Raw genomic sequence first — 22829 nt, forward strand, 5'->3', positions numbered from 1 at the left:
AGGCCTTGCCGAATGAACTGGAAAGTGAAGATAATTGTTGTTGGCTCCGACTTTTGGATGGTGTGGTGTCGAGTCAGGTCCTTCATCCGGCTTTTTCTGCTCTCCATGGATTCTTTTGAATATATTTCCTCTTACTTCCTGTCACTTGTTTACCAGTAGAGGATATGAATGAGACACAAATGACAATATAATTCAGAAGAAGTCAATAAAACCTGTTGGTCCATCCAAAAATAAAATAAACATTCTGAAGGAGCTTTGGTCCTCCATGAAGAATCACAGTCTCATTGTTTACTATTTGTAGGTCTCGGTATGGCATCTACCTGGGAACGTGTGAAGGAATTCTATGTGTGGGCTCTGGAGAATGGAGGTAAGGTATATATGCCCCTGTGGGGTGACAAAAAGCAAAACTGGCTCTTCCATTGTGGGGTAACCTCAGGGCCAGCTCCCCCTCCTACTGTGGGGTGACACCAGGGACAGCTGTCCTTCCCCTACTGTAGGGTGACACGAGGACAGTGAAGGAATTCTATATGTGGGCTCTGGAGAATGGAGGTAAGGTACATAAGCCCCTGTGGGGTGACACAAAGCAAAACTGGCTCTTCCATTGTGGGGTAACCTCAGGGCCAGCTCCCCCTCCTACTGTGGGGTGACACCGGGGACAGCTGTCCTTCCTCTACTGTAGGGTGACACGAGGACAGTGAAGGAATTCTATATGTGGGCTCTGGAGAATGGAGGTAAGGTACATAAGCCCCTGTGGGGTGACACAAAGCAAAACTGGCTCTTCCATTGTGGGGTAACCTCAGGGTCAGCTCCCCCTCCTACTGTGGGGTGACACCGGGGACAGCTGTCCTTCCCCTACTGTAGGGTGACACGAGGACAGTGAAAGAATTCTATATGTGGGCTCTGGAGAATGGAGGTAAGGTACATATGCCCCTGTCGGGTGACACAAAGTAAAACTGGCTCTTCCATTGTGGGGTAACATCAGGGCCAGCTCCCCATCCTACTGTGGGGTGACACCGGGGACAGCTGTCCTTCCCTACTGTAGGGTGACACAGAGAACAGCTGTCCTCCACCACTGCAGAATGACATCAGGGCCATGGACTAATGTCTAAGGTAAAGTCTACAGGCTTGGAAAGATCAGTTTGAAAATGAAGAGAAAATTGGCTAAAAGACAGAATTCAGAGAGTAGTGGTTAATGATTGTGACTCTGAATGGTCTAAGTTTATCAGTGGTGTACCCCAAGGTTCAGTGTCGGGACCCTTACTTTTTAATGCCCTTATAAATGGCATAGGGTCAGTATGTCTCCAACCTCAATGCACTGTTTCATTGGGCAACTACAGTATCTCACAAAATTGAGTACACCCCTTACATTTTTGTAAATATTTTATTACCATATATCTTTTCATGTGACAAGAAATTACACTTTGCTACAATGTAAAGTAGTGAGTGTACAGCTTGTATAACAGTGTAAATTTGCTGTCCACCATGGACCATGGTGGAATATACTAAATTGTTGCTGGATGAATAAAGTTCTTTTGAACTGAATAGATTTGCATTGTGCGGTTTCACATAGTGGCGGAACTACCAGGGTCACAAAGGTCGCACATGCGACTGGACCCTGGCAAGGCTGCAGAAAGGGGACCTGATGCAGAACATGTGAAAGAGTCCCATAAAAATAGGATAAAAAAAAAAGGCCCCACTACAAGAGTACAGGGCCCTGAGATCAGTGGAAAGGGCCCCAGCCAGGGGTCACAGGGCCCTTCATAGTTTCTTGCACTGGGGCCCTGAAAGTTCTAGTTAAGCCTCTGGTTTCACATATTTTCAGGTTTATGGAAGTGATGAGGTTACAGTTAATGAAGGTTGCGGTGAACAGCACATGGAATCTGTGAGTGGTATTCTGGACTTGAATTTCAACTAAAATTCCTTGTCCAAAACTCTGCTGCTGATTGGTTGTTGGTGGTGATGGCACAATGACTCCCCCAGTTGAGTGATGATAACCCTCTCTTTGCATTTTTCAGACAGTCGGACAGACCCCTGGCTCCTGGTTTACTCGCCTGTCCCCATCATCCTCATATTTGCCGCCTACCTCCTGCTTGTGGCTTTGGGGCCCCGACTGATGGAAGGACGTGAGCCCTTCACCCTGCGCTTGGTTCTGCTAGTCTATAACCTTTGTCTAGTAGGCCTATCAGTCTTTATGTTCTATGAGGTAAGGCCACCCATTACCACCAGACATTCGTTCTCCTAAACCTCCTTTAATTTCCAGTATGCAGGCAAATAGTTGTGTTTGGTATTTTTGGTTGGTTCTTTGTACAGTCCATGTGTACCACAAGTAGGGCCGGTGCTAGACTATTTTGCTCCCTAAGCAAGACCAGCTACTTGCACCCCCCCAACAAACAAAACTGTACCCCCCTTTTAACCCTACACTCCCTTTCCTGTATCCCCTTTAATCCTACACCCCCTTCATGTACACACTGCCCCCTTCCTGCACATACTGCCCTTCTTTAATGCTACACCCGCTTCCTGCACACATTGCCCCCCTTTAACCCCACACCCCCTTCAAATACACACTGCCCCCCTTTAGCCCTACACCCCCTTTATATACACACTGCCCCCCTTTAACCCTACACCCCCCTTCATATACACACTGCCCCCTTTAACCCTACCCCCTTCATATGCACATTGCCCCCTTTACTCTACACCCTCCTTCTTGTACACCCTGCCCCCCCCCCCTTCCTGCACACACTGTCCTTCTTTAATGCTACAACCCCTTCCTACACACACTGCCCCCCTTTAACCCTACACCCCCATTCCTATACACACTGCCCCCCTTTAACCCTACACCCTCCTTCCTATACACATTGCCCCCCTTTAACCCTACACCCTCCTTCCTATACACATTGCCCCCCTTTAACCCTACACTCCCCCTTCATATACACACTTCCCCTCTTTAACTCCACACTCCCCCTTCATATACAAAGTTCCCCCCTCTATAGAGGTGACATCCACCGGGGATGAGGAGGTGACAGGAGAGGATTGTGGCACTGGCCATAACTGCTCCCTAGCTGTGGCAGTGCGCCCTAGGCGGCCGCCTAGTTTGCCTAGTGGTAGCAGCGGCCCTGACCACAAGTGATTATTTATTTAATTTAATTAGGAATCACAAGGATACGCCAATCAGATACAAGTTTACAGAAGTCAGGTTGGTGAAAGATGAATTCTGATTGGTTCATCTGGCACTTTGCAACTTGTTCTTTTCTTAAATAACTGACTGTGTGACAAGTTTGCCTTAAAAGGGTTCCTGGAAGAAAGTCAACTGTGTGCTTGCAAATATCTTCCCCTTAGTATGTATATCTTGCCTATCTTTAGTGGTGTGTACTCTTTGTCTTGTCCTCAGTTTTTGGTGACGTCGGTGTTGGCTGGATACAGCTACTTCTGTCAACCGGTGGACTACAGTAACAGTGAGCTGGGCCTGCGGGTGAGTGAGACATTCTTGGTATTCTGACCTTGGTGTGCATCAGGTGAGAGATGGCGGCTACTAGTATACTTCCATAAACCAAGAGTAGATACATCCCAAACCAAAGAGTTTCCTCATTTTATCTCTATTCAGAAATGTGGTATGAGAGGAAGTATAAAAAAATAACTGTTGGAACTGCTTGTGTCAACTAATAAGAACCTGACTGGTTCCTCCATAACATTCTTTACATTTAAGGACTATATACACAAAAAATGGTGGTGCTATTCTGATAATCGCAAAGGGATCTCCTAAAAAAAGGTTAGGATGACCTCCTGTCCCCTCTTACGTCTTCTCTTTCTTTTCCCTATAGATGGCCAGAGTATGCTGGTGGTTCTTCTTCTCCAAGGTCATCGAGCTCCTAGACACAGTGAGTAAACCGAGAGGACTGTCTATTCTTTAACCACTTAAGCCCCGGAAGATTTTAGCCCCTTCCTGACCAGGGTATATTTTGCAATTCGGCACTGCGTGAATTTAACGGACAATTGCGCGGTCGTGCGACGCTGTACCCAAATGAAATGGACGTCTTTTTTTTCCCCCACAAACAGAGCTTTCTTTTGGTGGTATTTGATCACCTGTGCGATTTTTGATCATGCACTATAAACAAAAAAAGAGCGACAATTTTGCAAAAATCACAATATTTTTCACATTTTTTTATATGAAATTCCCCCCCAAAAAAATGTAAAAATCAAAATTTTTTAACATTTTAGGCCAATTTGTTTTCTGCTACATATGCTTGGTAAAAAAAAAATTGCAAAAAGCGTATTTTGATTGGTTTCGCAAAAGTTATTGCGTTTACTAACTAAGGGAAAGATTTTTGTCTTTTTTTATTTATTTATTTTTTAACGAGTAATGGCGGCGATCTGCGATTTTTTTTTTTTTTGCGGGACTGCGACATTGCGGCGGACAGATCGGACCCTTGACTGACATTTTTGACACTTTTGGGGGGACCAGTGACATTACTACAGTAATCAGTGCTATATATATGCACTGTTACTGTAAAAATGACACTGGCAGGGAAGGGGTTAACTTTATTGGTGATGCAGGGGTTAAGTGTGTCCCTAGGGGCGTGCTTCTAACTGTAAAGGGGTGTGGCTTTTGATGTAACCACAGAGACATACGATCCTACATAGCAGGATCGTATGATCTCTGCAGTTACATCAGGGAGAATGACAGGCGGCTTTGTTTACATTAGCCGCCTGCCTTTCTCCCGGTGTAACCGACGATCGCGAGTTAGCGGCGGACATCGGGTCCGCCACTCACACGCGCGGGGCAGTCTGTGAGCGAGCAGGAGTTTGCCCCTCGGCGGCGCGCGCTCACTCCCTAGAGCCTCACAGGCTAGCGACGTACCCCTACGTCACTTTGCCTGTGAGGGGCTGACTGCCGACGTAAATAGTCATTAGGCAGTCGGCAAGTGGTTAAAGTTTTACATCCAGGTGTGGATGAAATAAAAGATTAATGTTAAAGTGGTTGCAAACCTCAGACATGAAATATGAGCAAATCATATCCCCATATAGTGTGTACTTGTCTCATTCCAGAGCACTAAGTGTTTTTTTCTGCCTGCTGCTTTGTTCCTCTGCTATCAGTATGAGTCACTTCTGACAAGTTTTCCTGACACCAAGAGAAAAATGGTGACAGGGAAAGGAGATCCAGCACACAGCCTGTGATTGACAGCTTCAGCTCTTTTCCTGCATGCTGTGAGAAGTGGGACGTGTCCTTTCCCTTCAATCAGCTCTCAGAGCTCTCCTCAAGAGCTCTGCAGAGTGTAACTAAAGCTCTCCACTCACTTTTTCCTGATCTCTCAGACAAACTTTATAAATTCTGCCCTTTCTATGGATGTAAAAAAGAAAGGACTACAGATAAACAGGTGGAACTTATGTAAGAGGAATTGTTTCTCTGTGTATCACCTAAGAATATTCACTTCACTGGGTACATGTAAGGACTTATAATAACTTTACGGCCGCCAGAATATTTCCACAACCATCAAATGACGACATGTCTCTTATTATAAGAAATTCTGGGTTCTCTACAAGAGGGTGTCAAAGGCTGTTGATTTTTTCCTTGGAAGAACAGATGGCATCCCCTTATGGAAGTTTATTTAGTAACTGGTCTCTCTAAGAGTTTATGGAAGGGATGGGTTGTCTAAGAGAATCTGGTGAGGGTCTTTACAGGAGAATTCTTGGTCTAGGTCTAAGGATGTGACCTGCTAATACTTGTAGTGCCACTCCAAGCAAAAGGGGTTAAATGTGTATAATATAGACATCTATGACTAAGCCCCAGTGGGTAGAGCATAACATCCCCTCCCCATGACTTTACCATTGATATCAATGGCACAAACATTGGTCCATCCACACACACCAGAGTGTTGGGTGTAATCCTAGACTCTGACCCCTCCTTAAGCCCCCACATCCAATCACTGGCTAAATCTTGCAACCTTAAAGAGGTTGTAAACCGAAAATTTTTTTTTTTTTTTTCTTTTCATCCTGAAAGAGAAACACATAATGAGCTAGTATGCATCGCATACTAGCTCATTATGAAATACTTACCTTAGAACGAGCCCCCGCCGCGCCGCTCGCTTACCTCTATGACGGGCGCCCGTCTTCCGGGATCGCCACATCCAGCCATCTGATTGGCCGGAGCCGCGGTGACGTCACTCCTGCGCACGCGCCGACGGTCACGGCACGGGGCTCTGAAGGAACGGCACGAGCGGCCGTTCCTTCAGAGCGCATGCGCCAGTGACGTCACTGGCGGCATGTAAGGTAAATATCTCCTAAACGGTACATGTTTAGGAGATATTTACACTACCTATAGGTAAGCCTTATCATAGGCTTACCTATAGGTACAACTTGCAGAGGAGGGTTTACTTCCTCTTTAACCTCGGCAACATTTTCAGAATTTGTCCCTTCCACAAAAAAAAAAAACGATTAACTCCTTGGTTATTTCCCGCCTTGACTACTGCAACTCCCTCCTCACTGGCCCACCTTAACACAGGCTATCCCCCTTCAATCTATCATGAATGCTGCTGCCAAACTAATACACCTTACTAACCAATCTGTGCCTGCTGCCCCTCTCTGCCAATCTCTTCACTGGCTTCCCCTACCCTACCGTATAAATATCAAAATACTAACCACAACATACAAGGCCATCTACAACACTGCCCCCAGCTACATCACCAACCTCCTCTGCAGATATCACCCAAATCGTCCTCTCCACTCCTCCCAAGACCTCCTGCTCGCTAGTTTCCTCTTTACTTCCTCCGATGCATGCTTCCAGGACTTCTCCAAAGCTTCTCCCATTCCCTGGAACTCCCTGCCCCAGTATGTCTGGTCAGCTCCTACCCTGTCATCCTTTAGGGGATCCCTGAAAACTCGCTTATTCAGGGAAGCTCACCCCACCTCCACCTTAGAACTGTACTTGAGTCCCCTCCATCAGATCATCCCCTGCAGCCTTTACCTTTTGTACCACCTCCCCTCCATTTAGATTGTAAGCTCCATGAGCAGGGCCCTCTTATTCCTTCTGTATTGAACTTTATTGTAATTGTACTGTCCCCCTATTTATTGTAAAGCGCTGCATAAACTGTTGGCGCTATATAAATCCTGTATAATAATAATAATATTAATCGAACAAAAATAGCACAAAAAACCTACAGCGTATGAGAACGCTAAAGTTAACCCCAGAAGAACAATAAAGATCTTTCCCCCCCGCTGAACTTGTGTGCATACTTGGAGACTTCATAAAGCCAAATGCATTAACAACTTGCAAATATGTTTTATTTAGCCACTTCTGGGCCGGAAGGATTTGCCCCCCTTAATGACCAGGCCATTTTTTGGGATTCGGCACTGCGTTACTTTAATAGAAAATTGCGCGGTCGTGTGACACTGTACTGAAATAAAATTGATGTCCTTTTTTTTCCCACAAATAGAGCTTTCTTTTGGTGGTATTTGATCGCCTTTTTTTTTTGCGATATAAACAAAAAAAGAGCGACAATTCTGAAAAAAAAAAAAAAACAATATTTTTCACATTCTGCTATATAACATTCCTTAAAAAAAAAAAAATCAAAATTTTTCATCCTTGTAGGCCAATTTGTTTTCTGCTACATATTTTTGCTAACAAAAAAATCGCAATAAGCGTATTTTGATTTTTTTATGCAAAAGTTATCTCGTCTACAAACTAGGGGAAAGATTTATGTAATTTTTATTTATTTTTCTTTACTAGTAATGGCGACGATCTGCGATTTTTAGCGGGACTGCGACATTGCGGCGGACAGATCGGACACCTAACTGTCATTTTTGATACTTTTGGGGGTACCAGTGACATTCCTACAGTAATCACTGCTAAAAATATGCACTGTTACTGTAATTATGACATTGGCAGGGAAGGGGTTAACCTAGGGGTGATTAAAGGGTTAGGTGTGAGCCTAGGGGGTGTTTACTAACTGTGGGCGGGGGGGGGGGGGCTTGTGAAATGATCATAGAGACCTGTGTTCCTATACAGAAGGATCGCAGGGGCTCTGTGATCATTTCAGAGAGAAGAACGGTCAGATGTGTTTACAACAGCCGACCGTTTTTCTCTCTCAGCGGGGAACGATCGCGGGTGCCCAGTGGCAATCACGGACGCCGGCCCCGTAGATCGACATCCCTGCTGCCTAGGGGGGGCAGGAGTGTGCCAATGGCGGCGCACTTACCCCCCAGCACCACGCGATTGATTAACGTAGGGCTACGTTGGTTCACGCATGAGAGGCAGCCAATCCGCAGTAAATGTGCGGCGGGCGGTCGGGAAGCTGTTAAAGATAATAAAGAGCCTAGAGCAGAAAAGGCACTGCCACAATGACAGACATTTTTTTTTCCTAAAACTGTATTGTATGTTTTCAGAGTACACACTGTGGCCCCTAACACTCTGTATAAGCTGTCAATTGGGATGAGAGATAATCTACCAGAAAGACTGGTTTTTCTTTTTTTTTTCTTTTCTCGGTTGTGCACAAAAAAAAAAAAAAAGTGAACAAAAAAAGTGCATGCAAAACACACAAAAAAGTGCATTTAGGGGTGTGCCTTTTGTTCTCCCCCTGAAGGAGTTGGACCTTACTCTGAACCCCAGAGGCACATAGTCCCTGAAGATCCCAAGGCTCAAACATGGTACACCTAGCCAAAGGCCTGGCACACCCCTCTCCTCGTGGTCAGCAGAAGCCAACCAACGAGTACTAGGTATCAGTGATGTGATGGCCATAGCACAGCAGAAGTTCCAAGGCAAATGCTCAGGCGTGGCCCTGCGGGTGCTTGTCTTGCCGGGCACAGGTGCATGAAGATGCAAATGTGCACACCTATGCGCATGCCCCATTGGCACTGGCGCTAAGTGGCCTATATAAGTGCAGCAGCTGCACTAGTCCATTGCTGTACACTGCTGTCTGATCTGCAGCTGTACCTGTGTTCCTGAATCTGATTCTGCTGACTTCTGTGTTTGACTTGGCTTGCTCCTGACTTCACTTTTAACCAGCCTTGACCTTGGCTTGTCTCTGGACTTTGCTCTGCCTTCTGCCCATCTCCCTGATCTCGTTTTGCCAACTTCTACCTGTATCCTAACTATTCCTTGCAGGGGCGTAACTACAGGGGTTGCAGGGGTTGCGATTGCAACCGGGCCCAATGCTCCAGGGGGCCCAGAATTGGATAGGAGGGGAGGCGGGGGCAGCATGTAGAGAAATCACTGTCCTCCTTTTTCCTCCTGTAGCTGCAGGAGATTGGTTCCTCTGTATGCTGCCCCCGCCACTCCTCCTATCCAGTTCACTTGTGTTCTGCTGTCTCTGGGCCCCTGTGTGCTCCCCTGGTCCCCCCCCCCCCCCACTGTGATCCCTCCCCTTTCCTGCCGGGTGCTGCAGGGGATGTGTAACAATAGAGAACCAGGAAGGGGTCGGTAAATATGTAATTTACCAGCTCCTTGCTTCTCTAAAGGGACAGAGTCATAGTCAGTGACATTGTAAAAAAATAAAATAAAATGATAAAAAATAATACAATTAAAATACCAAAAAATAAAAACTACTGACACCAGTGAGTGAACTTCCAGGATCGCAAAGGTCACACTTGCAACCCGGCCCTGGCATTCCACCACCGTGGGGAGGCCCCAAGATAGCAGGAAGGGGGCCCACTGTAAAACTTGTGAAAGGGACCCGCTGTGGGACCGCAATAAAGGGCCCCGCAAGCGGAGTAAAGGGCCCCAGGATCAGTGGGAGGAGCCCGGGGCTTGAAGGGAAGGGCCCCCGGCCAGGGGTCCGGGGGGGCCCTTCATGGTTTCTTGCACCGGGGCCCTGAAGGTTCTAGTTACGCCTCTGATTCCTTGCCTGCCGTCTATGGCTGTACCTGATCGTCTGTTGCTGATCTGGCTTGCCTGATCATGCATCCAGTTTCTCATCTGCCCCACGTGCACCTTCCTCAGCTGGAGCTTCTTCTACTGTGTACCACCAGTCTTCCTGCACCTGCTTTCAGCTGCTGTCTACTGCTGCCTGCTGCTTACCAGCCCAGAGTCTGCTGTTCCAGCTATCCGACCCACTCTGGTGACGCACCTTCCCTCAGGCTCAACCACCAGTAAATGGGATTATATAGAGCTTGCTGGTAGGATCAGGATCATATAAGAATATAAAATGTGGTTAAAGAGGTTGTAAACCGAGAAAAAAAATTTTTCTCTTCTTTACATCCTGAAAGAGAAACACATAATGAGCTAGTATGCATCGCATACTAGCTCATTATGAAATACTTACCTTAGAACGAGCCCCCGCCGTGCCGTCCGCTTACCTGTATGACGGGCGACATGTATAGTCGCCCGTCTTCCGGGATCGCGGCATCCGGCCATCTGATTGGCCGGAGCCGCGGTGACGTCACTCCCGCGCACGCGCGCGGGAGCCGACGGTCACGGCACGGGGCTCTGAAGGAACGGCACGATCTGCCGTTCCTTCAGAGCGCATGCGCCAGTGACGTCACTGGCTGCATTAAAGGTAAATATCTCCTAAACGGTGCATGTTTAGGAGATATTTACAGTACCTATAGGTAAGCCTTAATATAGGCTTACCTATAGGTACAACTTCCTGAGGAGGGTTTACTTCCTCTTTAAAAGAGCTAATACCATAAATTATGTAAAATATAAACCCATACAATAAACACACAGTGTTAAATATATTAATAAATAACAATAGTGTCATAAAAGTGCATAAATGTGCCAAGTGAAGTCCATAAAAAGTTCATAAGTGACTTAGTGACAAATAATCCACTTGAGTGCAAAGAAAAGGTGCAAGTGCTCAGTGTTGGATCCTCCAATGGTCCGAAAATCCAATCATGACAAGTGGCTTCAGGAAAGGATAAGATGTAAACTCACCAGAAATGGTGGGTCTCAATTACCTTACGGCAGAGAGACCAATAACGCTTTATGACCTTCCAGGTCAAAGGAATGGTAACTGTTGGGCTGTATTCCCCATAGACCGAAATCCCCTTCCTGGGCAGATAAGGTCCTCCAAGTCCGGTTAGGGAAAAAATATAAAGCTCCAGATGGTGCAGTACAGTTTAAAAGATTTTTATTGGAGTTACTGATCAAACAAATGCAAAAATAAAGATAAAACACGGTAAATCCGCGCCCGCTGTTGTGATGTCTGTAGCGAGGAGAGCGGTAGCTACCGGATTGCGTTCCACGTGACTTCCGGGCTGAGGGCGTGCATTCCACCTGACGCGCGTTTCATCAGAGCGTATGAGCGTATGACGTCTTCAGAGGTCTGGTCACGCTACAGACATCACAACAGCGGGCGCGGATTTACCGTGTTGACGCGTTTCACTCCAACAGGCGCTTATACATAAGATGAATAAGCGCCTGCTGTCCTAAGCTTTCCCTTCTCATTAGGAACCTTTCCCTGCCACTAGTTTTCTGTTCCTACCAAGCAGGGTACCTCTCCACACTCCACCAACTCGCAAATGCATGCCAAACCTGGGAGCCAAGGCCTTAAAGCGATTGTAAAGATAATATTTTAAAAAATAACAAAAATGTCTATACATTACACAGAGCGTCCACGAACCTCCCCTTCCAGTGTTATGGTGACTTCTCTCTGTCTAGTGCCCCCATGGGAAGCTACTTTCCCATGGGGACACTAGTGCATGCTCGCTCCTGATCCTCACTGCTGGGTCCATTGACACAGACAGCGGGACTCGGACTCGGCCCCGCCCTCACTCCCTTGTCACTGGCTTTGAATAACAGCACTGGAAAACAATGGCTCCAGGTGCCTCAGCAAAGCTAGTGAGACCCTGAAGTGAGGGGAGAGATGAGCTGCAGACGTGCACAGCGCAGGATCAAATGAGGACTCAGGCGCCTCCTTCCCATGGGGGCACTTGTGCATGCTCGCTCCTGAGCCCCACTGCTGGATCCATTGACACAGACAGAACTGTAAAACAATAGCTCCAGGTGCCCCAGCAAAGCTAGTGAGACTGTGAAGTGAGGGGAGCGATGAACTGCAGACGTGCATATCGCAGGATCAAGTGAGGACTCAGGTAAGTTAAAGAGGAGGGCGAGGGGGATCCTGATGCCTAAACATTTTTTTACCTTTATGCAAGGAATGCATTAAGTTAAAAAATGTTTAGACTTTGGAACTGCTTTAAATAGGTGCTGCCTTGCCAAAGATGGCTGCCAGAATCACATGAAGCTGCTTCCCCAATGACCCATAAAATCATAGAGTAACTATGTTCCTCTTGACTTCCGCTCCGACTGAAGTGCCGCTGCACTCTTTTCTTCTAATCCAAAATATATGGTCAATGACCTCATCCAGATATGGCCATATTAGGCCAATGATGTCACCAGTCTACCAGCTCCTTTGTCATACCTGCCAACTGTCCCGTTTTTCCCGGGACAATCCCGGCAAATAGGAGCCTGTCCCGGGTAATTTACATTGTCCCTGTTAATCAGGTACAATGTAAATCATTAAAAAAAAAGTTTTTTTTTTTTTTTTTATTTTGTTCCACACAGTGTCGCTCTCACCCCAGCTACGTGTTGTAGTTCTGGCAGCAGGTTGTCTCTCTCTCTGGGTGCCCGCTCACTCTTGCCACCTGTCGCAAATTTAACGTGTCACCGGAGGCAGGGTGTCAGCATGGTGCACTTTCCGAAATCTGCCAGCAGGGGGAGGCAGAGCACCTTCCGACAAGCTGACACTTTAGAATTGCAGGGAATTGTGATGAGAATTTTAAACTTTAGGCAGAAGTAGTGCAGCTGAATGGGAGAATTATTCCAACTCTGCTACTTTGGCCTCAAGTTTTCAATTCCCTTTTCAAATTCCTGTAATTCTCTCTTTATGAAGTAGACCCTATAATCTGATAAGTAGGCGGAGATTAATTATGCAGAGTGGGCGGAGCTTCTGGGAAGTGGGTGTGGTAAGTAATTGATAGCTGTGCTGCAAAGTGTCCCTGGAAATTTTTTTCAAATGTTGGCAACTATGCCTTTGTGTGGCTACTGGGCAGGGAATTGAATGGCTGAAGCTAACCGAGTCAGCAGCCTACTTTCATGTAACAATTTCCCAAATGTTTGGATCAACCTCAGCTCATCCTTATTGATAATTGGCTATTTATCAGCTTATCTGTAGCCAGCACGAGGCCTGAGGTCTACAGTGCGTGTTTTTATCTTACATTTCATTGCCTTGCTTACATAAGCCCGAAAACAGCCGACCAGTTGTGTAAGCGTTATATACAGAGTTCAAAAGTACAAGAGTCCGTACAACTTCTCCCGCACACTGTGCCTGATAGGAAGCTTCTATAGCATGCTGGGAGTTCTAGGACAATAGCTGCTGCCTGAACTTTGTGAATGAGCCCTCTGTCTCAGCCATGAAAGACGTCCTTCTGTCTCTTCTGCCTCCTAAATCTGATGGTTTTATTACATTATTATATGATGAACATATTTGATACATTCATATCTTCTTCTCTCTGCAGATCTTTTTCATCATGAGGAAGAAGTTCAATCAGATCTCCTTCCTCCACGTCTATCACCACGCCACCATGATCTTCAACTGGTGGGCCGGGGTCAAATACGTGGCTGGAGGACAGGGTGAGTATTGTCTGATCAGGACCTTCATGCTGGGCTCCTCACTCTTCCAGCTCAGTGAGGGAACAAGGAGATGGTTGTGAGAGTCAGCGGTGAAGAGTTGTTATATCCATGGGTAATGAGGCCCCCGACACAGCGCCGACCGTCTGTTCCGCTTTGTCAGCAGTTTGTACAATTTCTAGAATTGAGGTTTTTTTTTTTTTTTTTTTTTTTTGTTATTCAAATTCTTTTTTTTTTTTTTTTTTTATTTAAATTCTATGTTGTTTTATTCACTTCAGCTCACATTCCTGTCCAGCCTCTTATGAACCAGAACAACTTTTACATTTCTGATATAGGCCCGTCTAGTTTTTTAAGGACAAAGAAGATTTTCTTCTTGTGATATAGTCTTGCAAAAAGATTTGATTTCTTTAGTCAATTAAAAAAAATATATACAGTATATAATAAATAAAAACAACTTTTTGCTTTGGTAAGCGTTAGTTTTTTTTTTAACTACTTGCCTACCGGGCACATTCACCCCCTTCCTGCCCAGACCAATTTTCAGCTTTCAGTGCTCTCACACTTTGAATGACAATTTTGTGGTCATGCAACACTGTACCTATATGAAAATGTTATTTTTTTTTTTCACACAAATAGTGCTTTCTTTTGGTGGTATTTAATCACAGCTGGGTTTTTTTTATTTATTTTTTTTAAAAGGAGAGAAGACAGAAAAACTTTTTTTTTTTTCAAACTTTTCTTAGTTTCTGTCAGTAAATTTTTCTAAATAAGTATTTTTTTTCTTCTTTACTGATGTGTGCTGATGAGGCTGCACTGATAGGCTGCACTCATGGGCACTGATGAGGTGGCACTTATGTGCACTGATGCAATGGCACTGATAAGGAGGCACTAATATGCCATACTGATGGTCACTGATAGGTGGTACTGATGGTCACTGATAGGTGGCACTAATGGGCACTGATTGGCAGCACTAATAGGCACTCACTGGCGGCACTGATGGGCACTGACTGGCAGCACTGATGGGCATCTCTGATGAGCAGGCACTGACCGGCACTGTCTGCCATCACTAATGGACACTGATTGGGGCACTGATTGGCACTGATAAGGGTCACTGATGGGCATTGATTGATATCACTGATGTGCACTGTTTGGTGTCATTGATGATCAGTGACCTGATTACCTGTCCTGGACTCCCCTTCGAGGAGGAGCCACTGATCAACTCTGACAGTGTGAGGTGAGAAGCGCTGACAAACAGCACTTCCGCATTTACATGTGATCAGCTGTGATTGGACACAGCCAATCACATTGGTAAAGAGCCGGCTCATCGGTGATTAGCAGTGCCACCTATCAGTGCCCTTCAGTGCCGTCTCTTCAATGCCCATCAATGCAGCCTATTAGTGCTCATCAGTGCTGCCTATGAGTGCTCATCAGTGCCACCTATCCCTTGCCCATCAGTGCCACCTATTGATGCCCATTAGTGCCACCTATCAGTGCCCAACAGTGCTGCCTATCAGTGTTTACCAGTGCAGCCTCATCAGTGATTAGCAGTGCCCTTCAGTGCCGTTTCATCAGTGCTGCCTATCTGTGCTCATAAGTGCCACCTATCAGTGCTCATCAGTGCAGCCTCATCAGTAATTAGCAGTGCCGCCTATCAGTGCCTATCAGGGCTGTCTATCAGTGCCCATCCGTGCTGCCTATCAGTGCTTATTAGTGATTAGCAGTGCCTCCTATCTGTGCCCTTCAATGCCTTCTCATCAATGCCCATCAGTGCCACATCTTCAGTGCCCATTAGCGCAGCCCAACAGTGAAGGAGGAAAATTACATATTTACAAAATATTCTAACAGAAACTAAGAAAAACTTTTTTTTTCTTTTGAAAATGTCAGCCTTTATTATTATTTATTTTTTTTATTACAGAAAAGAAAAAACCCAGTGGTGATTAAATACCACCAAAATAAAGCTCTATTTGTCTAAAAAAAAAGTACAAATTTAATTTGGGTACAGTGCTGCATTACCGCGCAATTTTCATTCAAAGTGCAACAGCGCTGAAAGTTGAAAATTGGCCTGGGCAGGAAGGGGGTGAAAGTGCCCTGTATGCAAATGGTTAAAGCCTTTTTTTTTCCTTTTTTTTTCTCCAATGTTGTGCTTTTTTAATACAACATTAACCTAATATTAATACAAATTAAATTGAAAAAAAAAAAGTCTAAATATATACTATATATTAATGATTATTAAAAAGGAATAGAAATGAAGCAGAAAAACAAAAACCAGGGGAAAATGATATATTGAGGGCTGTTAAAAAAAAAAAAAGTGAAATAATTAAAATAAATATTTGTGAAAAAAATATTATAGGGTGATGTTATAGGTTGAAGTCAAACTAAAAGCAAAACTTTTTTTATTTTTCATTTTTAGATATAAAATACATTAAACCCTGCCAGCGATTTTCTTTTCTTTTTTTTTTTTTTCCTGCCATCTGTGTCCCTTTGGTGAGATTTCCATTTACTTCCTGCCCCATAGTCAAAGCAAAAAGTGAGAGAAAATCCCTTCAAAAGAATGAGAATCCCAGAATGTCACCAACACTGGTGTCTCCATTGGAAGAAAACTCCCCCATTCCCGTTCTATCGACAAGATAAAATTTGGGATTTTTTTTTTTTTTTTACTTTCATTCTCCATGCTAACAGTGAACAGGACAAATAGAGAGGGTAAATCACCCCATTGGGGGCGCAGACAGCACTGAAAACCTGGCAGAGATTCTAATCCATCGGCACTTCATACAAAACTTAGTAAGAGACAAGTTTTGCCTTTACTTACATTTTAAAAAGGGGTTAAATAGAAAAATAAATAAATTTAAAGAAAAATTCCTTTTTGTCACGTTGCTTTAAATAACTTCCTATACAAGATAGAAGCTCCTCCCTGTGATCAGCAGATGAATGAAACAGAGAAGATACACAAAAAAAAACATTGTTACTTAATGTCTCCCTTCTCCTGTCTGATCAATGTTTATAAACAACGTTACTGCGTATTTCTCTATCTCCTGTCTGATTCATGTTTGTAAACAATGTTACTTTGTATCTCTCTATCTCCCAAATTATCAATGTTTAGAAACAATGATACTTTTATCTCTATCTCTATCTTTTTTCGGATCAATGTTTATAAACAGAGAGAAACAAAGTACCTTGTTTCTAAACATTGATCAGACAGGAGATGAAAGATACAAAGTAACATTGTTTATAAACATTGATCATGCAGGAGATGAAAGATACAAAGTAACATTGTTTATAAACATTGATCAGACAGGAGATGAAAGATACAAAGTAACATTGTTTATAAACATTGATCATGCAGGAGAAGAAAGATACAAAGTAACATTGTTTATAAACATTGATCATGCAGGAGAAGAAAGATACAAAGTAACATTGTTTATAAACATTGATCACACAGGAGATGGAGAGATAAAAGTAACATTGTTTCTAAACATTGATCATTTGGGAGATAGAGAGATACAAAGTAACATTGTTAACAGACATTGATCAGATAGGAGATAGAGAGATACAAAGTAACATTATCTCCTGTCTGATCAATGTTTAGAAACAATGTTACTTTGTATCTTTCTATCTCCCAACCTAACAATGTTTATAAACACAGTGTCAATCTGTTTTTTGACAGCAGCATCTATCACAGCTCCTGTATTTACACCGCAACTCCAACTGTCATGGTAAAAGTTGAAAAATAACTGGGAAGGGGGGAAGTGACAGCGGGTGTGGAAAGTCAGGGAGTACTACTACCCCCATCCTGTATACTGCAATTAAGTGTTTTGAGTGCATGTAGTACACCTATTGTCCATAACTAGCTAACCACTTGCTGACCAGCTACCGTATATTGATATACGGCGGCAGGCCGGCAAGTTCCCACGAATCGCCGTATCTGTTCGGCGGTTCACGTGAGAGATCCTGGGGGCCCCCATTTGCTTTGATCTCATGGGGCTAGAAGCCGAGATTGCCGCTGGGCACCCGCGACCGCTCCCCGTGGAGAGAGAACAACAGTCTGCTGTTGTAAACACAGCAGACCGTTGTTCTCTCAGGAATCAATACAGAGCTCCTGTGTTCCTGCTAGGATCACAGGCCTCTGTGTTGATTTCACAAGCCCATCCCCCTCACAGTTAGAAAGCACCTCCTAGGGACACATTTAACTCTTTGATCACCCACAATGTTATCCCCTTCCCTGCCAGTGTCATTATTACAGCAACAGTGCATATTTTTAGCACTGATTACGGTAGTAATGTCACTGGTACCCCCAAAAGCGTCAAAAATGTCAGTTAGGGGTCCGATCTGTCCGTCACAATGTTGCAGTCCCGCAAAAAAAATCGCAGATCGCCGCCATTACTAGTAAAAAAAAAATAAATGAACAAAAACAACATAAATCTTTCCCGTAGTTTGTAGGTGTGATAACTTTTGCGCAAACCAATCAAAATACGCTTATTGAGATTTTTTGTAACAATAATATGTAGCAGAAAACAAATTGGCCTAAAATGATGAAAAAATTTTAGATTTTTAAATTTTTATTAGGAATGTTATATAGCAGAATGTGAAAAATATTGTTTTTTTTTTTTTTTTTTTTTTTAGAATTGTCGCTGTTTTTTGTTTATAGCGCAAAAAATAAAAATCGCACAGGTGATCAAATACCACCAAAAGAAAGCTCTATTTGTGGGGAAGAAAGGACGTCAATTGTATTTGGGTACAGCGTCGCACGACCACGCAATTTTCCGTTAAAGTAACGCAGCTCTGAATCGCAAAAAATGGCCTGGTCATTAAGGGGGTAAATCCTTCCGGTCCAGAAGTGGTTAAAGGGATTGGTGGGAAGAGGATAAAGGGTGTCCAGACCCCAAACCAATCATGTTAAAGTTTTCCTAGCATCAGACATATTTTTATCTGATCTGCATACAAAATAAGGTGTGGATGTACCCCTTACAGGTATTTATTGTACCCCTTACAGGTATTTTTTACCCCTCACAGAGCTCCCAGGACTCCCCTGTGCTTTTCTCTCCTGAAGGACAGAGCCATCTTTTATTTGGCATCACCTCTTAGGTTGTCTATAATAAACCGGCATTTTCCTACTTTGTGTTTTGCAGCATTTTTCATCGGCATGCTGAACTCCTTTGTGCACATCTTCATGTACCTGTACTATGGTCTGGCGGTCCTGGGCCCTTCTGTGCAGAAGTATTTGTGGTGGAAGAGATATTTGACCATACTGCAGCTGGTGAGTGTCCGGGCTGTTGGAGAATAATGACTCCTCCCACTCTGGTGATGCCCAATGAAAACATTTCTAGAAAGCTGAAGGGCAAGTGAAAGTATTAGGCATGCTACCATTGTCATCCAGCAAATACTGCAGCTGTGCTAAAGTCACAATACATACGGTAGTCTCCTAAGGGCTTGTTTAGGGAAATGTAAAGTGCATAGACGTGGCACAGGGGGTGTTCCAGGTGTGCCTGGGCACACCCTAATCACCCAGTGCAGCGCAGATTCCCCCTATTGTCCAGGGCCCACTGCCCTACTGACACCGTCCATGTTTTTATAAATTATTAAACGTTTGTTCACATTTATTCATAACAGTGTGTGTGTCGGTTTGTGTGTGTATATATATATATATATATATATATATATATATATATATATATATATATATACTGTATACACACAAACACACACATATGTTTGAGCTTTGGGGTGCACACCCTAATGCAACAGGCTGGGCACACCTATGGTAAAGTGCTATAAGCTCCATTCACCACAGGGAAAGCTGATGCACTCGGCCAGCGGCCCAAATTGCCACCGGGCACCGGCGAGCGCTCCCCATGAAGAGTGAGCGGCGGTCTGCTGATGTAAACACAGCAGACCGCTGTTCTTTCAGTAATCAACACAGAGCGCCTGTGTTCCTCCAATTTAGGATCACAGGTCACTGTGTTGATTCCACAAGCCCATCCCACTCACAGTTAGAAAGCACCCCCTAGGCGCACACTTAACCCTTTGATCACCCCTGGTGTTATCCCCTTCCCTGCCAGTGTCATTATTACAGTAACAGTGCATATTTTTAGCACTGATTACTGTACTAATGTCCCTGGTAAGTGTCAAAAATGTCAGTTAGGGGTCCGATCTGTCCATCGCAATGTCGCAGTCCCGCTAAAAATCGCAGATCGCCGCCATTACTAGTAAATATAATAAATAAAAATGACCTAAATCTTTCCCGTAGTTTGTAGACGCGATAACTTTTTGCGCAAACCAATCAAAATACGCTTATTGGGATTTTGTGTGTAATTTGTGTGTACAGCGCTCTGTGTGTAATTATCCTTTCAAGTTCTTCTTCTGAATGGTGCTCATCCACCACCAGGTGAAAAATCTGCTCACCTCAAAAACAATAAAAATAAGCTCATCTGTGTCCTCCACTGGCTATTAATCTCCCAGATAGTATACCTCCAGACAGGGCAGCCATCAGGGGGGGACAGCCCATACACATGTAGGGGGCCCAGGGGTTCCAAGGGGCCCAGCCGCCCAGGCCCCAACCAACAAGACCGAGTTGTTGCTGCTGTAGTAACTAGCAATTGCTAAAGCATGGCAGCGACAGAGTAAGCCGATGCAGCTGAAGGGATGTCTCTTTGCTGGATTGCGCTGTCTCTTTGCTGAATATATGAGGCCGTCTCTTTGCTGGATTGGGATGTCTCTTTGCTTAATATATGAGGCCGTCTCTTTACTGGATTGGGATGTCTCTTTGCTTAATATATGAGGCCGTCTCTTTACTGGATTGGGATGTCTCTTTGCTGAATATATGAGGCTGTCTCTTTGTTGGATTGGGATGTATCTTTGCTTAATATATGAGGCCGTCTCTTTACTGGATTGGGATGTCTCTTTGCTTAATATATGAGGCCGTCTCTTTACTGGATTGGCATGTCTCTTTGCTGAATATATGGGCATGTCTCTTTGATGGATTGGATTCATTTTCATTCATTAAGTTGTAAGAGTGTTAAAACAGAAGTGAAGGACTGAAGGACACTGAAGGAATCGGTGGGATGGCCAGTGGGCAGATTTGGTGGGACGGCCAGAGGGCGGGCCCCACAAAATGTTGGTGGTCAGGCCTGGAGGGGCCCAGGCCTAAAGCTGTGTAAGGGGCCCCAAAATTTCTGATGGCAGATCCCCTCAGACTCTGGATGGCAACTCCTTCTCCTTCCACTTGTCCGACATCCACCATATGTTAAATGGGACAAAAGGGCAACAACAAAGTGCAGCCTATTGAAATTAATTGGCTGCCCAAATGTCACCATTTAAAAAACGTTATTTTATCCCCCACTGGTTTAAAAACCACATCCTCCAGCCAGCTCACAACTATGCAAAAATTGCTGCGGTGGCGTGGCGTCACAGGCTTAGCTCCTCCCTCCTACACGTGTTGTGCTTTCTGATTGGGCTTCCTCAGTAGGCGGGGAGCCAAGTCACTAGAGCCTTTTTAAAGCCTAAAGCTGCATCTCATGGATTACGTCTGTCAAATGTCATCACTTTTCATTGGTGCACCTGCAGTTTCCCATAGGTGGGACTCTAGGCAGCACTTAGCAGGGCTTTTTTTCTCAGAGAATAGGTTCAGGAACTCCCCCTTCTGAGTCACCCCTTGTCTCAGCCTCCTACCCTCCTCCGAACACTGTCCCTTGGTTCCACACCTACCCATCTCCCAGTACCACCCCATTTTAGAGAATACAGAATAAAATATCATAATTTATGCTAAATAATTTGTGTGGAATTTGTTAATAACAAGAAAAGCAGTAAAATACATCCCTTGCAGCCAGCCACAATAGATTCCTCCCAGCAACAATGGACCCCACCCCAGAAACAATAGGTCCCCCCACAGCAACAATGGACTACCCACAACAAAATACCAACTCCAGCAAAAAAAGATCCACCCCAGCAACATTAAACCCCCCAGCAGCAACAAAAGATCCCCCAGCAGCCAGTATCAATAGACTCCACAGCAGCCAGCAACAATAGACCTCCCCCTCAACAGCAAATACCTATCAGCAACATAAGACACCCAGCAACAATAGATTCCACACTAGCAACAATAGACCCTCATACAAAAACAAAATCTCACCAGTGACAATAGATCCCCGGGCAGGCAGCATCAATAGACCCTCCAGGACACCCCACATCCCTTGCCATTACATACATTCAGTGATGGAGGTGCCGGAACTGCGTTCCCCCACGTTCCCGCTGATAAAAAGCCCTGGCACTTAGTATATTATGCTGTAATAATATTTTTTTGTGTGTTCTGATCTCTGTAGACCCAGTTTGCCGCAATTGCTTTCCACTCCGGCTACAACCTCTTCACAGACTGTCCGTTTCCCGATGGGTTCAATGGAGCTGTATTTGCGTATATCATTTCCCTCATCATCTTATTCCTCAACTTCTACTACCAGACCTACATCCGCCAACCCCACAAGAAGAAGTTGTGAGAATTCTCCGCCTCCAAGAAGAAGATGCTCCTCCCATGCGGAGCAGAACACAGAACAGCAGTATCAACCTGAAAGGTGTATGACAAAAGCAGTGGGTGATAGAATAAGTGAAGAAATACTGAAAAAGTAACCATAGACAGGAAGGACACCGCTCAGGACCTACCCAAGGGTCGCATAGTCACATACAGCACCGAGGGACCACTAAACTTTTGGAGGAACATTAAAGCACGGTTCAGGGGGCCACACAGGGTCTGGGTGCTAAAATCATATATATCCCTGAAAACAGAGAGGAAGTTGTCGTTTTAACGGCACTCATATGATCAGAGGCAAGTACTGTAAGTTACTGCCCCTTTAACTGTTATTTGCTGCTTGTTCCTTGGAGAGACGAATCCAGACTTTTCATTAACATTTCACTATCTTTATTTATTAAGAACACTTTTTATTCATTGAATACTGACAGTTGCTGTTCTGTTGATTGTCTTACCTCATACACTATCTCCCAGGTTCTGAGTGTGCATAACAGTATAAGAGGATAACCGAGACCTGTTCACCTACCTCAAAAAATGCAAGATTCACTTATTTACAAAAAGGCCCCCCTGTGCTAAAATTTTGCATTACAATAAAACTGTTAAAGAAGGGTTAAAAAAAAAAAGGGGTGATATATTAATTTTACCTTCGTTTCTGCCTGCAGCCTTTTTTTTAATTATTATTTATTTTTTTTATAAGGCTGAAGGGATAAAAATGAAATTAATACCATAGATCCATTGTATTGAAAACATTTGCAACCATGTTTT

At 44.4% G+C, this 22829-nt stretch overlaps 1 protein-coding gene across 1 annotated transcript; it reads left to right on the plus strand.

Moving 5' to 3' along the window:
• The first annotated feature begins 228 nt into the window (after positions 1–228).
• LOC309558967 (very long chain fatty acid elongase 4-like) lies at positions 229–22104 on the plus strand. Its single transcript, XM_082262071.1, has 7 exons — positions 229–367; positions 2016–2203; positions 3389–3469; positions 3819–3875; positions 13444–13558; positions 18676–18803; positions 21865–22104. The coding sequence occupies exons 1-7, from the start codon at positions 310–312 to the stop codon at positions 22033–22035; spliced, it is 798 nt and encodes a 265-aa protein (XP_082118197.1). The 5' UTR covers positions 229–309; the 3' UTR covers positions 22036–22104.
• The last annotated feature ends 725 nt before the right edge of the window (positions 22105–22829 follow it).

The sequence above is a fragment of the Pelophylax lessonae genome, assembly GCF_965119305.1.
Source record: "Pelophylax lessonae genome assembly, chromosome: 6".
NCBI classification, from domain to species: domain Eukaryota; kingdom Metazoa; phylum Chordata; class Amphibia; order Anura; family Ranidae; genus Pelophylax; species Pelophylax lessonae.

Bases quoted from the DNA above. Each gene is read 5' to 3' on its own strand.
- LOC309558967 (XM_082262071.1), top strand. From the start codon at position 310: ATGGCATCTACCTGGGAACGTGTGAAGGAATTCTATGTGTGGGCTCTG. The intron at 368-2,015 runs GTAAGGTATATA...TGCATTTTTCAG, and splicing joins GTGGGCTCTGGAGAATGGAG to ACAGTCGGACAGACCCCTGG. The intron at 18,804-21,864 runs GTGAGTGTCCGG...TGATCTCTGTAG, and splicing joins ATTTGACCATACTGCAGCTG to ACCCAGTTTGCCGCAATTGC.